At 42.0% G+C, this 15,149-nt stretch overlaps 1 protein-coding gene across 1 annotated transcript in view; it reads left to right on the forward strand.

Moving 5' to 3' along the window:
- The first annotated feature begins 231 nt into the window (after positions 1-231).
- Positions 232-15,149, forward strand: part of hhip (hedgehog interacting protein) — a 35,916-nt gene continuing 20,998 nt past the window's right edge. Inside the window, exons 1-4 of the mRNA XM_062432537.1 lie at positions 232-1,089; positions 5,136-5,328; positions 10,227-10,365; positions 12,418-12,619. Of these exons, the coding sequence (XP_062288521.1) occupies positions 820-1,089; positions 5,136-5,328; positions 10,227-10,365; positions 12,418-12,619 (804 nt within the window). The 5' untranslated portion in view covers positions 232-819. The remainder of the gene's footprint in view (positions 1,090-5,135; positions 5,329-10,226; positions 10,366-12,417; positions 12,620-15,149) is intronic.

Here is a 15,149-nt window from a genome sequence, read left to right on the forward strand (position 1 = left end):
CTCTCCCTCTCTCTCTCTCTCTCTCTCTCTCTCTCTCTCTCTCTCTCTCTCTCTCTCTCTCTCTCTCTCTCTCTCTCTCTCTCCCTCTTGGGTCCATGCTGTGCGCTCTTCCAGGTAAACGTTTACCTCCTCGACGTGGACGCGACTGGCCACATGCGCGCACCCGCGGAGTCATACGTCACTGTGCTCGCTCCTCTTCTCGCGCGCTGGTTAAAAAGAAGGAGGAAAGAGCAGGAGAAAACATGTGAGCGCTCTGAGGACTTTTAGTGAGAGAGAACTTTTATTTCTTATAGGCCTGTGTGTGTGTGTGTATGTGAGAGTGTGTGTGTTTTCTTTTCTTTTTTTCTTTTTTTTGGTGACTCCGTGCATGCACAAACCGCCTTGCTGCGCTCAAAAGGAATTACATCTGAAAGGGACGTCACGGCTCTTTTGCAGTTCATGGTGTTTTTGGGGGGTTTGACTTTTTGGTGTTCATCAGGATAAATTGTATTATTGTGTTTTATTATTATTATTATTATTATTTCAATTTCCGAGTTGTACTACATGACCAGAAGCAACAATAATTTATTTTTAAAACATATTTCTTAACAGAAGTGAATCAAATGTAAAGACACCTGCTTTTGCAAACAGCATATTTGTCATTTTCTTGAAGTAATTACCTCCTAGGTGGAGAAATATAGCCCCCCCAATTTTTAAAAATACATACATATATTGTATTGAAGGTTTGACCCACTGTTTTTGAATAGGAGGTGGCCCATTTTTGTCCTATTTTCATTTTTTTTTTGTTAATTTTTTTATGACTTTTTTTATTTTAAAACTATGAAGCATTTGCAATTTGTGCTCGTCCTGGCCATCGCGGTCAACGTGTGGGAATGCGGAGACGCAAAATTCGGCGAGAGGGGAGAAATTAGCCCCAGGAGGAGAAGATGTTACGACGGAAGCTTGCCCAAGCGGCTGAAGAAAAGGGAACGAAAAGTGTTGCTTGACGGCAGCAGCAGCGGAGAAGTTTGCCACAGGTTGTATCCTCGTGTGTCCTGCTGTCCCACCAGGAGAGCCGCCTATCAGATCCTGCACCGCAGGGACGCCAGGGTAGGTTAATGTCCATCCACCACGTTGCTTTTTTTTTTTTTTTTTTTTAAACTTTAAATTAAAGGACTGTGTTTCTTTTTACTGCCAAAGTGCCCCAGGGACGCATTTACAGCCGGTGTGTATTGTCATTCAGCCTCTTACTGCCGACAGCTGAATTTGGGGATGGTCAGGAGAAATATCCCCTAGGCTACATTTAATGCTGCTTCCGAGAAATTGTGCTATTTTAACACTTCAACTGGGACTCATAACGTGTTCGTGTAGTGGTAGCCTGGAGGATCTTACCATAGCTTAATCTAAATGTTTTTTAAACCATCACCTCTGCGACACCTTTGTAAAATGTTTATGTTTTTAATCTCTTACAATGCCACTAATCTATTAATTTATTGTGCTGGTAGCTATAGGGTCTGCCTGCCTTTCTTTACCCTTAGAGTTTACCTGTCTCTTTTCTTATTTTTTTCTATTTTCGTGCTCACCTGGTCGGAAATGAATAAAATTCCCAGTTTTTCTCAGTTAAATTATGATTTTTCTCGTTATTGTGCTTCACACAATCGAGCGCAACTGTAAATTCAGCGTGTCCAATGCGCTCCGGCGTTACCATGGTAATCACCCGCCGATTTACGTTACTTAGTCGCAGCAACCAGCTAACGTTACGCTGTCAGCAAAGAGAGCACTAGCTAGAAAGAAGGTAGGAGCTCTGTTGCAATTTATTACTTAATCCACCACCGACCTTTTAACCGCAGCTTGGAAGCTGATAGTGAACTGTTTATACTCGGTCTGTTTAACAGTCTCTGGGAGGGGGGGGGTTCAATTTGTTTGCCGATCTTGTTTTAACATTGAGAGGGGAAAAGTTTCACGATATCGCTGCTTTTACGTAACTTACGGTAAAAGCAGCGACTGAAGTGATAAGAGTTAGGTGTTAAAAATGGGCATGTAGTTAAGGTTTTAAGCCCGCTGTTGAGGTTCTTTAAGAGGGGGCAAAGAGGGGGAAAAGAAGGCAAAGAGGGGGGGGGGGGGGGGAAAGGGAAACTTGTAGCGGATTCCGTTGGATCCTCACCGGGCCATTCTCATGTAAACCACTCCTCAAATCATTCAGTGGCTGGGTGGTATCTCACTTTGTGTTGCGACAAAAAAGCCATATTGCATCATTTAATTTGCTCAAGTCATGCAAATAAGAGGAGGGGGGAGAGAAACTGAATAGGACAAACTCGACTTCTCCTCCTCCCCACTACACTGCCCACACACGGAGCCCTTTCTGATTATGGCAAAAGAATAACAACAACACCATTGTGTTTGTTGGTTTCACTAATGGGAGAAGCTGGAGAACATCACTCCCCCCCCCTCCTCCAGTCATCAGCCCTGTCCAAGTGTTAATGCCTTTGAGAGGGTGTGTGTCCTTCACTATATCCCCCTGCCAACCAACTTACACCTATTCCCTGAGGACAAGTGTTTTGTTAAAGCTTAGTGTTGCCTACATCAGTGCTCTCTCTCCCCGTCTCTCTCTCCTTCTCTGTCTCGGACCATATGAGGTTTGCAAATAGTCACCGATTTATTTTTTTGCAATTTAATGACAAGTACTCTTTTCAAAGTGTAGGCTTTGTGTGTTAATATGTTTGTTCCTGCAATTTCGCTGGCAAGAAGTCATTATACAGATGCTATCATAGAAAGAAGTAATCCTGTAACAGCTGTTCTGCCACAAGAAGTTATACATTGAATTGGCAGCTTGGTGTGAAGCCAGCTTTGGTCAAATGTAATGTAAACATCCGAAATAGCCCCCCGGTAATACGTTAATTACAATTTTTTATTTTCTTACGCTTTTACAGCTCTGTGTTTCTGATTATGACTCAGTTCTTGACCTGCTTTCTGTGTCCCTCCTCGGCTCGAGTGCCACAGCTGAGCCTCATTGCTGTTTTCTCCCTGCTTTTGAGGAACATACTCACTGAGATTCAGCAAAAGACAACAAACAAAGGTCCACTTGTTCTGGTTTGGATGATGGCAACATTGGAGCCCATCCCAGCAACATATGGACACAGGGCATGGCTGAGAGCACACAAATGCTACTCTCTGTGGACTTTGTGCCAGCCCATGGCACACAGAATCAATGGGCAATTTAGAGCAGGAGGGCAGGCATGCCCACAACACTACATGGCATGAGTGTAAAGGGCACAGAGACAGAGGAACACACCATACATGCAGGGTCATAGCCAGCCTGGAGCTCCCTTTTTTAGGAGAATGTCAAGGATTAGATAAAATATAGAACATATATGGGATTCACATCAGAGTTTAATTATAGAAACTGCTGCGATAATCTGGAATTTCTTTCCCCTCTTTAATTCACCCCTCATAATGCCGATGTGATGACAGATTCAATGCATGTGTTAGTAGACTTTTCAGGTTTACTCTTCAGGTTTTTGCCAGAGGTTCTGCCACCTGTTGGGTTACTACAACTCTGTATAACTCTTTAAAACGGAAAATCTTTCCCCTCATTTGCAGTTTATTCTGCAGTCAGGGGGGAAGTGTAAGGCATCCTTATGTTGGCCTTGGGTCCTCTGGTCTAATTGACTTCGACAGACTGCTAATTTGTTGATACCAGAGTGGGAATGATGTGCCTGTCTATCTCTAAATTGGTGTTTACACATGGACCTCACACAGAGCAAAGCACTACCAGCCTGCCTGCCTGCCTGCCTGACTGCCCAAGCAGCACCACTCTTGACCTAAAACAGATTACATTGTGTTTTATTACAGCTAATTTGTTATGTAAATAATCCTGCTAATTTCTTTTGGATTAACTCTTTGTGTACTTTTTGCGTAATGACCCCGAGTCAGGCTTTGAGGCTCTTATTTGGGCTTCACCCATTTCATGCTCTGAGATCTGTCAGACATGTGGAGGGGGGTTGTAATTTGACTTTAACAGTTTGTGAACTTGGTTAAGCAGGCAGCGAGTGAGAAGATTTTGTTGTTTATTTCTCCAAACACACAGGGTGATCCGACTTTAATGTTTAACTTTAAATGAGTGCTTTAAAAGGCTGAGAGTTAAATGTGATTGCAATTCTATTTAGATAAGGATAGAAAATGTTGTAGAAGCTGTGTTTTCTTTTCTTCAAAGAAATATATTTTAGTGGGAAAATTAGCAAAGAGTGAGAATTTGGAGGGGCCCGTGCAGTGTGAATGGTGGCACACTATTGCAGATTGTGGCAGAGATGCTGCAGAATTTCACACTGTGCAAAGTGACTATTTGTCTCCCTCCTCTTCTTCTTCAGATGATGCAATGAAAAACCCCCAAAACAAAACCACTTTATTAACTATTCAAGCACATGACCAAACCCTAACATCACCTTTCCAAAACTTAAACGCATATAAACTCTTCAAATTGTGTTGATTAACACAGGATGTGGCATGTATAAGGTAAACGTCATGGGCCGTCACAATTAGGTTTATGACACCCAAGCCCCTGCTTCACACCTTGTCGCCAAAAAAAGAGTACCTTTCTGTCTGCATGTTAAATGAGAGAAAGGTGTTGTTAACATACAGTTGTTATCTGAAAGTGTTGTTGTATCTACATCAGTGACTTTCTGTGTCATACCTGGGGTGGAATTGGCCAATTTAAGGCTGTTAAATGGGAGAGAGTCTGGGGAGAGTTGGAAAGTGCAATCTGGCAAATGTGTTTTTTATTATAGGAACAATCCAAACATTTAATTAAAACCACCCTCTTTTTTTTGTTACAAATCACACATGCATATCTAACACTTAAGAAGTTAGGTAAAAACCTTAAAGAGCTTTTTTTGTTAGTCTTAAAACATAATGTGGACTCATTTGGAAAGCATCTACTCATTTTGTGTAGTTCTAGTCCTTAAAAAAATCTCAAACATGGACCTTAAAGTCTAAACTGTCCCTACTCTACAGTGTAATTTATGATGTTGATATCACCAAATGTTCAACTAATCCCAAACTACTTGTTGGCTTGCCCGTGCAATGTGAAGTAAAGGGCAAAAGTTAACAGCCCACAATTTTAATCAGGCATTTGGCCCCTTGTTGCGTGTGGTCTCCAGATTTTCTCCACCAATAACACCGAATGTGGACGTCTCCTGGAGGAGATCAAGTGTGCTCGCTGCTCCCCCAATGCCCAGGTGTTGTTCCACTCCTCGGACATGGATAAGATGCCACACAGGGAGCCAGACCTGCCACGACTCTGCCAGGACTTCTGCCGCGAGTTCTACTACACCTGCAGGGGGCACATTCCAGGTAATTACACAGACAATAATGAACATGAAGGTGACGGGAATTATAGCTTCTGTGTGGTTACTCAGTGATACGGAAGCAGACACGCACACCCATGCACACACATACACACACACTAAAAATAGAGGAAGTGAATGTAAGGCTACGTTACACTTGCTTATTTCAGTCTCTAGTACATTTGAAATGAAACGGACACGTCTGATTGTGATGAATTAAAATTCACCGCAGGCCTCATTTCTCATTGAGACTCGCACATGTAGAAGCTTTTTTTTTTTTTCTGGCAGATTTTTGGACTTATGCAAGAAGTGGTGCGTCAGTAGTCTGGTCTGTGAATATTTATTTATCCAACTCTTACCTCATCTGACCTCACCTCCATTTGTTGCTGAGCATGTCTTACCCGTTCGCTTGCTCGCTGCCTCACTCCTTGCTTTACTGTTGCACTTTAATGCATCAGTAAAATTTCTAGCCACACTCTGCCTATACAGACACAACACAAGTTTGCTGATTAGTCTGCACACTGGGGTGTAGCAGCGATATTTGTGCTTTTTTTTTTTCTTTTTTTTTTGCGACACACTCTTCAGTCTAGCTGTGTTTATGGCACCAGGTGTGGAAAGTTTTGTTCGCTTGTCTTTGTTTTGTTTGTTCGGATCATGTAAGTTTATTTTAATCAGCACAAATTTGCAAAACAACAGGCTTTTTTTTGGAGGCCTTGAGCGTAGTAACAATACACAAATTTGAGGCATACTGTATCCTGACACGTGAATGGAAAATATTAGATTTGCAAGAAAGGTGGGTAAGAAAACAAATTTCTCACAATTACTAACAAAAGCAGGCCCAAGTCTGACCAGTTGTAGCAAAGTGAACTATTTTATTACCTGTGACACTGCTCACCAGGCTCAACTCCTTGGGATTGATTCTGCATTCGGGATGCATAAGCACTCTAGCTGTGGTCTAGACATGACTACTCGACACCTTGCCTTCCTCAAACATTAACTGTCACTCAAAAACCTGCTCCTAATTCTCTGCCACCAGTATGTTTTCATAGGGGCAGTAAATTCACATGAATCTAAACACAGTTGAAGTGTTATGAGATGGCAGAATCGACCCCACAAGGGGGGGAAAAAAACTAATTGATGCACCAGTTTTTCCTTGTGGATACGGTGCTGTTAAATGATAGAGACCCTTCTGCCCCCTGAAAGCATTTGGTCTTCAGAAGAAATTCCTTTGAAGGGATGCAAGATCACAGGTACCTGTGCCTTCAGAGTGCATACCAAACATGATCAAACACTTTTTTGACTGTCTTTTCTCCTGCAGCCAAGTCTTCTTCCAATCTCTGTCGCCACAAACTGATTAGATCTGCTGAGATTCGCAAACAGAGAACAGTTTCAAACACACTTGTCTGCAACCCACCCACATGGTATGCTGCAGCTCAAGTCAAATATCAAACACATACATTCCATCCGAGTCCATCCGAGTCTGCATCTAATGGCCTGCTGGCATATCGTGTACAACACTTGAACTACAGTTGAATTTGGCGTGAGCGCAGACCACAGAGCATAGTAACAGGGAAGAAGAAGAAGAAGACTTGTCTGGAGTTACATTACTTGCTCATGAGCAGACACACAAGAGTGTCAAACCAAAAAAGCTCAAGAGAGGAATCCAGAGAAGAATCCCCCCCCCCTTCCTACTCCCTCCCCTCTGTTCGCTGTCGTGCTCCCTCTCCTCGCGCCCCCCCTTACCCTCAGCCCTCCACAGATCAGCATATGTGGTGACGAATGACACATTTATTTTTCTACAAAGGTTGTGTGTATGTAAAACTGCTGAAGTGCATCAAGATGTCAAGTACTTTGGGTGGGCCACCCAGGTTGCCTTGGAAGATAACCAGATGGAAGTATAACTTTAGCACTGGGGAGCCGGGAATATGGACAGAGTTCTGTCTCTCCTTCTCTCCCTCTCCCTCTCCCTTTATCCCCCTTTCCTCCCTCTCTCTTTCTCTCTCTCTCTTCTTTTGTATGCTTTTTTTCCTTCTCTTTTACTTTGTTTTTACTTTGTTCATACAATTTTAGTGGCTGCAGTACAATAAAGATGGAACATATTTTCAATACATCGCAATGAACTTTAAAAAAACATCTCCTATTAAATACCAACGGGTTAATTCAAATTTTATTGTAAGGAGCACTTCTTACATAGAGTTATATGCATTTTTTGTGTCTGCAAGTTAATCCTTTCATATGACGCAGTAACAACAAACATTTCTAAAAAGTCCTAATTCTAAAGGACTGACCACAGGTATTAAAATGAAACAGTAGCCTTTACGGCATCCATAACTGTCGTTCTGCTCCTGTGAAACTTCCCACCGGCCCTTGATTAGGCCGTGTACTTAGCCCCCATTTCTCCATAAAGACATTTACTGGCTGGACTCTCACTTCTGCCCACAGGCCTCCCACCTTCCCTGCACTCCTCTCTTCTTTCATATCTTCTTCCCCCTGTTCACTCATCCCCCACCCCCCCGCACCACCCTGCAAGCGAGGTCCGCAACCAGCATGGTTAAGATAACTGCAGACACAAGTGGGTGGGTGGTATGGCCAGAGCTGTGTGTGTGTGTGGGTGTGTGAGTGTGTGTGTTTCTATGTGTGTTTGAACTTCATGTTGTGTTTAGATGTTTGAGGGGATATCCTATCACCTCCAGTATTTGGTGCGGTCAGGTCTTGCGGTCGGTGTGTGGTAGGAGAAGGAGATGAAAGGAGGGACAGGGAGAGTCCTGTTTGTGTTTTTATCACTGGTGTATTTGCTCTCCTCTGTCCTCTGAGGGTTCAACTAAAGGAAACAATATTGGCAAGATTGTTTTTAGGTCACAAAGGGCCCCTGAGATCCACTGCACTCTTTGCGTTTTGCTGGGAAATAATGTTGTGACTGTGCTGGCAGGCAGGCCAACTGTGTGTGTGTGTGTGTGTGTGTGACTGCTGTGTTTATGCAGATCACTTTCTACACTACGTTAGTAAACCAGCAGGTCAAAAGGAAACGCGGAATGACACCACAGCATTTTGAACTTGAATTCACATCAGCTATTCAATCAGCCAGCATTTGGGATCATCATGTCTTTGCTCGGCAATGCAAGCGAATAATATTTCTGACCCTGAAAACATTTTGTTTATTCTGAATTACATGCCATATTTAACAGGTTGATTATTTTCATTTCACATGCTGTGCCCATGTGCTGCTCAGTAATACAAAACAGTCCAACCTTTTTTGAAGGATAGAACAAGTGGTCTTATTTATTACAGATCAGTTAGAGCTCCTTATGAACTATGAATAAAACAATGTTTTTAGCTCCAGTGAATTAAAAATAGGGAAAATAGTGTATCTCTCATTCTGTGTGCTCAATGAGAATGAAATGTAAACTCAATTTAAAGCATTGTTGCACAAATTGCATGCTAAAGTGACACTACACTGGATATTTCGAGACATGAGACAATTATCCTACCATTATTTCATATTTTGTGATCTTTTCAAGAGAATATGTTAGGTTGTCAGTCAGCGTCTGCTTTTTTTGTCCCAATCAGGATGTAATTTGATTACACGTGGAAAATATTTACCCTCAAAGTTTGGTATTTTGGCACAAGGAGGTGTAATTCTCCGTCTCCGTCCCCCGTTTATGACACTGAGACGCTCGCCTCTTCACACAGATAAGTCTATATATCATTCTATCTGATATGCATTATCAGAAACATCAGTCAATATCAGCTTTGTTTTAGCTGATTGTTTGACTGGGTTTGCTTTGGGGTGTGTTACGGCTGTGCGAGCGGAACATCTGGACCAGCTGGATGAGGGGAATATGACTTTATTCCATTATATTTCAGTAAAAGAAATTAAACAAAAACAGCTTACGACGGCTTTCCAAAAAAACACTCTTAGTTGGCTTTTTCTGTATCCAGTGTTCAGTTGCAGAACATAAGAACAAGGCTTTATAGCTGTTTTACTTCAATGAATACCTGTTTGTTACTATTCAATTATTGGTTATACAGTAGCACAACCCAGAACAAATGCTTCTTGTATCATGGAAACTAGTCTCTTCTCGCTCTGTCTCTCAGATATTGCGTGTTGAACTTTTAATGATGCCAAGGTATGTGTAGCTTACTGTAAGCTGAAGTGTCTTTCTCAAGAACATTATATTGGAAATGTTTGCTCGCCATTAGCTCACTAAACAAGATACCAAACAATGCTCCCAGATGACCCATGAGCAAGCTGATATATGATGTTTTTTATTGAGAAATGATTATAGCTGTGATTATAACCGATGACACAATACTATCTAATCTACCGACTGCTGAACAGACTTAAATGAAAGATAGGCCCTGTGTCTTTTTTGCATAGGTATTAATGCAGGCTAGAGCACAAGCATCATTTTCACAAAGCAAAATAATGTCAGTGTAAATTAAAACTGAGAATGCAGTGTGTGTTTTTTTTTCTCTCTGGAGGAGGCACAGTTCACTGCAGAGCCCTGTCTAATCTGTGATCCATTTGGTTTGGCCCAGTTTCTCTTCACTTGTTCATTTCAGCTCAGTCTAGCCAGGATTTGGTTTGGCTCATCAAGCATAACTCCAAACCCTCCCCAACACACAAGTACATCACATCCTTTCTCTCTTCCTCTGTCTCTCACTTACTTTTCCCTCTCTCTCTCTGCACACACACACACATACACACACACAGTCAGTACAGACACACACACTGCTTTCATGTGCACACACAGAACTAAAGTACCATAAAACAACTTTGAGAGAATGTTAAGTGGATATTCTCGCTGGCTTCGTGTGTCCACTGTATGAAGTGTTTTTAAGTATGATTTGTCTACAGTAAGTTTAAGACACACTGTCTGTGTCTGTATCTGCTGTGTTCACTAGAACTGTTTCAAGCTGATGTGGACGAGTTCTGCCAATACTACGGGAGGAGAGATGCCAGTCCATGCTTTCCAGATTTTCAACGAAAGCAACCACAGGGGCAAGACTCCAACTACTTGGGAGATAGATTAGAAGATATCAGGTTTGTAGCCGACTGTTACCATGTTTTATTCCGTCTCGGTTTTTGGTTACATTATGGAATATGTGCATGTTATTATTTTGAATAAGTGTTGGCTGGTTCTTAAATGTGTCTCTGCCAAATGAGCTTTTCAGGCTTCATTAGTGCTCACAAGTTCAGATTTGTGACATTCAATCCTGATTTTTATGTTTTTGGAGCAACAGGTGTAGCCTCAGTCACGTGTGCCTTGTTAACTGGTCCATTTTGACATGGTCCATACTTTCAGACAGAAATGCAATGCCATCTCTCCTCTAATCCTAAAGTTTGTCCAGAGTGCTTTTGCTCAGCTTTGCTCACATAATGAAAATGCTTATCCTGCGTCATTCTGGTTGCCCCCCTCACTGCAAAGGTCTTTACATCACAGAGGGCTTTGCCCTTTTGTCTATGGGGGGATGCCTTTCATCTGTTTTCCCCGAGGCAAGAAGACCAGGCAGCATATGCACCTGAATAGCAGCAACCAAAGTTTAGTATAATAACTTCCAAAAGTAGTCAGGGGCTCATTTGTCGCCTTTGCACCTTATCCACTGAGAAGTCTACTTGGGTAAATCACAGTGAGCAGGACTTTCTTCCATTAAAGTCGAGGAGAAAGTGCCAAAGTTAAGTCACAGTTATTGGCTAACATTATGGACTTTGTTGTTAGGAATCAAGGCGCAGCCATGCGTTCTTTGCACAATGCACAGAGGGAATGGTCGTAAACTTTTTGGTATTTTCATGGCTGGTGGTGCACAGCTCACCCTAGGAACACATAGAAAACAGGATAATAGGAAAAGTTAAAGAAAAAGTCCATCATCATACATCACATTGCATCATCATACATCAATCGGTGTGTTACTTGGTTATCGATTGTGGCCGCTACATCAGCTTGTATCATCCCGCTTAAAATCAGTGCCCCCTGCACCTGATTACATACTGTGTAATAGAGTTGAGAGTCCAGACCAGCTTCTCCTGATAAAGAAAATAATATTGTTGGAAAGTTGCAAATGTGAATTCAGAGCAGTCAAATATGCCACCAAGGGTAGATGATAGTTTGCTCTTGCCAATTACTGAAGAACCGCAGTGACAGAAGGTTTCTTTCCCGGTAGTGGTACTTCTAGGTTGGTCATGCAATCCAAAGGCCCCAATTGGCCGTGTTCACTTTTTCATTTTTCCTGGCACCGAATAAAATATGTATGTGTCCAGTGGATCCCGAGGGTGTTATAATTAGCAAAACTCTTGATGGCACCAGAGTGATGTGTAGAGTAGAAGTACTCTATGTCGAATTCTGAGTCATAACCAGTCAGATTGATGTACAGAGAGGACAGAAGTTTGCATGGTTAGTTTGCAGCAGTCTGGTGCTGTTGTACAAGATTTAATCAAGGGGATTTTGTCAATACATGACTCTGAGATTAGAGACTGAACACTGAAAACACTGTTTACCTGGTGCCATCAGACGGCTCTAGAGGGACTTAATCAACAGCTAGCCTTCAAACAGCACACAAGCTGTTATGCTTGAAAGGTGCTTTGTGGTCCGAGCTGGCGGATACTAGATTGTGTTGAGTGTCGTGTATCTCGACACTCAAATGGCAATGTGTTTGGATTGCCAGTTACATTCTTCCTTCTGTGCTTTTCTTCCCACCTCTATGAATGGCAAGTCACTAAATTAGTTAAAAGCAAAGGTGAGAAAAAAAAACTCACTGGAAAATGTGACACAAGACCTTAAAAGCAAGGCTTGAGAGTGAAAGAAAGGCATCTGCTAGTTTTGTCAGTTGAGACGTGTTGACCTAGACAGGAGTATTATTTAATTAATTTAATTCAGATTTTTTTCTGACGGTTATCAATTAGGAAATTGTCTGCCAATCACTGCCAGTGTCCTAAAAAAGTAATTTTAGGTTAATCTTTTTATGTCTTATTGCTGATTATTTTATGCTTCCTTCTGTATACTACTACTTCAAATTCTCCCATGCCCTTCTACCTTACAAGTGGATTATTCACCACCACAATCAGTGTCTGACCTTTTGTATCTCCCTTGTTACCCAGGAAACACAAACACAACTGCTACTGTGCCCAAGAGGTGTTGAGTGGTCTGAGGCAGCCAGTGGCTGTGGTGCACTGTGGGGATGGATCCCAACGGCTCTTTGTCCTGGAGAGGGAGGGAATTGTCAGGATACTCACTCATGAGCTCCAGCTGCTCAAGGAGCCCTTCCTGGACATCCACAAGATAGTACAAAGCGGCCTGAAGGTAGGAATGAGGATGCCTTCATGGTGTTAACACTGGCAGAGTTAACAGTGTTGGAGGAATTACAGAGATCATATGGATAGAATTGGATCACAGATGTTAATAGGAAAGACAAAAGGAAAGACACTTGGCTGAATCTGTATGAAACATTTTTATTGCTACATTATCAGTCAAAAGTTTGGACATATTTTCTCATTGAAGTGCATGAGGAAGTGTACTCGAACTTTTGGCTGATACTGTACATTTCTAGAATAAAGAATTAATGCAGTTGAGCCATAATAACAACATTTAAAATTGTTTTCACCTATGTGTTAAGGCTCTACCGCATTAAATCCTTATTCTAGAAATGTACAGTAACAGTGACCTATTTTGGTTGACTGGGAGGAACATTTCAAGCCAAGACAAATCTCTTAAAAGTGATGCCTGCTCACTATTAGTATTCAATTATATAATTACACCAAACAACCAGTCTTTCATCAAATGTGATCGCGGCTAATCATTACACTATTATCTGCTAATTAACTGTACATATAGCACACATTGTGCTCACTGCTAATTTTCTGCTAATTCTCACAAGATGGGTTAATGGCTTTCTTAATCTCTCCCACATTGTTCCACTAAGGATTCTAATATTCCACAAGGTGTCTTACCCAATACCCCACATGTTGACTGACTTTATACCTCACATAATGAGTAGTACTTCTTCAAGTGTCTCTCAGTTTTAAATGACCTGGTTCACACCTAACAAAGACAATGTTTTTTGTTTTTATTAAATCTGATGTCTGTGATGTGTCTTTTGCTCCCTCAGTGTAAAATAATGAAGGGTTAGTGATATAAGTAGAGAGAACAGCTGATAATATTGATGTGTCCGTATATCTGATAGGAATGAGTCTACCTGCCCCCTTGCCATCATGAAAGTCTGCCGGCTAAAAAAGGGGACATGGCAGGATATTGAGTTGTCAGTGGGCATGTAAACATGTGTAGTACTTCTGTTTGGCTTTACATTTAGAAGTTGTTTATATTTGCTTAAAGGAATCTATCGGGGTATCTGTCCTTGTCATTTTCAGAGTAATGTCCTGATGTTTTATTTTTAATCCATAATCCTCACTGCATCTCAGATTTTGAGTTTTATAATTGATCGGAAATTGTTCAGATCACACAAGGAGATGGGTTAGCTGGGACATTTGGGGGGCACACTCCTAGACAGGAAGTTTATCTATCACGCATGCCTCCTGCTCCTCCACTGACAAGACCCTTTGCTTACAAGGAGTCAAACAGAGCACGGCATTTGAATATGCAACTGCCCCCTGCGGGATGCTCTCTCCGCTCTGCTCTGCTCCCTTATCATCATTCAATCCCAACTGGTTGTGGATAAAGTGATCATTATGACAATTAGATGTGGCTCGATCCCCGGCAAGCCCCAGGAGTCCTATTCTGTGATGTTGGCTGCCAGAACGGGCTCCCAGCCACACGGGGTGGACAGGACCAGGGGAGGGCTAAGGTGTTTACTGGCAGCATCAACAGGATGGAGCTGCCTTTATACATAGAGAGGAACCCAGGCCCTCAGGAGACAGGGGAGATAACAGGTTTATCATCAGCCCCATGCACATGCTTTGATTGTAATGTTCTGTGTTTCCTCCTTGCTCTTCTATCCCCCTCCTTCCATGGATCCCCCCGGTGCCAATTAAGCTGAACTGCACAGAAACAATGCTGTGCTGTGGTGGTGTGGGCTCCTAGCAGCGCTGTGGGTGTTCGTCTCCTGAAATTCAATCTCTATACTCCAGTCCCCCCCACCCACCACACACACACACACACACACACACACACACACACACACACACACACACACACACACACACACACACACACACACACACTCCCCATGTCATCATCACAGTGGTCTCTCCAACTGGCTCACACTCGCACACCACTAATATGATTGGACAGAGGCACGATGCAATTCAGACCGATTTTGACTGTTCTTACGAGAGCTTGACTAATACAAACCAATGTGGATATTCTATGTACATTTTTGTCACCAATTTTCAGGCACATATGAAACAAAATTAGACACTCTTGTCTTATTGTCTTTTTATTATACTCAGATTTTAGGGAAATCTCAGGAGTTTGAGTACAAAATAGTACATCTTTCATTCTAATGCCAAACACGCAAAGTTGTGGTTTTAGGTAGTGTTTGACTCCATCTCCCTAGTTTCCATGTTTTATTGGAGAGCTGTGCCTCCAGCATACAAGAGTTACTGTATGTAAAGCTTTATGGAGTCATAAGTGGCAAAGATTTGAACATAATTAAACACGACAACAACTAGAATTATGCATGAACTCATTTGGATTTGTTGTCAATGCATCCAGTTTTAAGATACTATAGTTAAAGCCAAAAGAAATGCTTTTTGATTTAATACCTTATATTCTGCGGTCTCTAGAGCTGTTTGTAAAGTCTGATGCTGATCTCTAGTCTAGTGTTCAAATAATGACGACATCTCACGCTGCACAGCTTTAGAAAAGACACCCAAGA

The sequence above is a fragment of the Scomber scombrus genome, chromosome 2 (genome assembly GCF_963691925.1).
Source record: "Scomber scombrus chromosome 2, fScoSco1.1, whole genome shotgun sequence".
NCBI classification, from domain to species: Eukaryota; Metazoa; Chordata; class Actinopteri; order Scombriformes; family Scombridae; genus Scomber; species Scomber scombrus.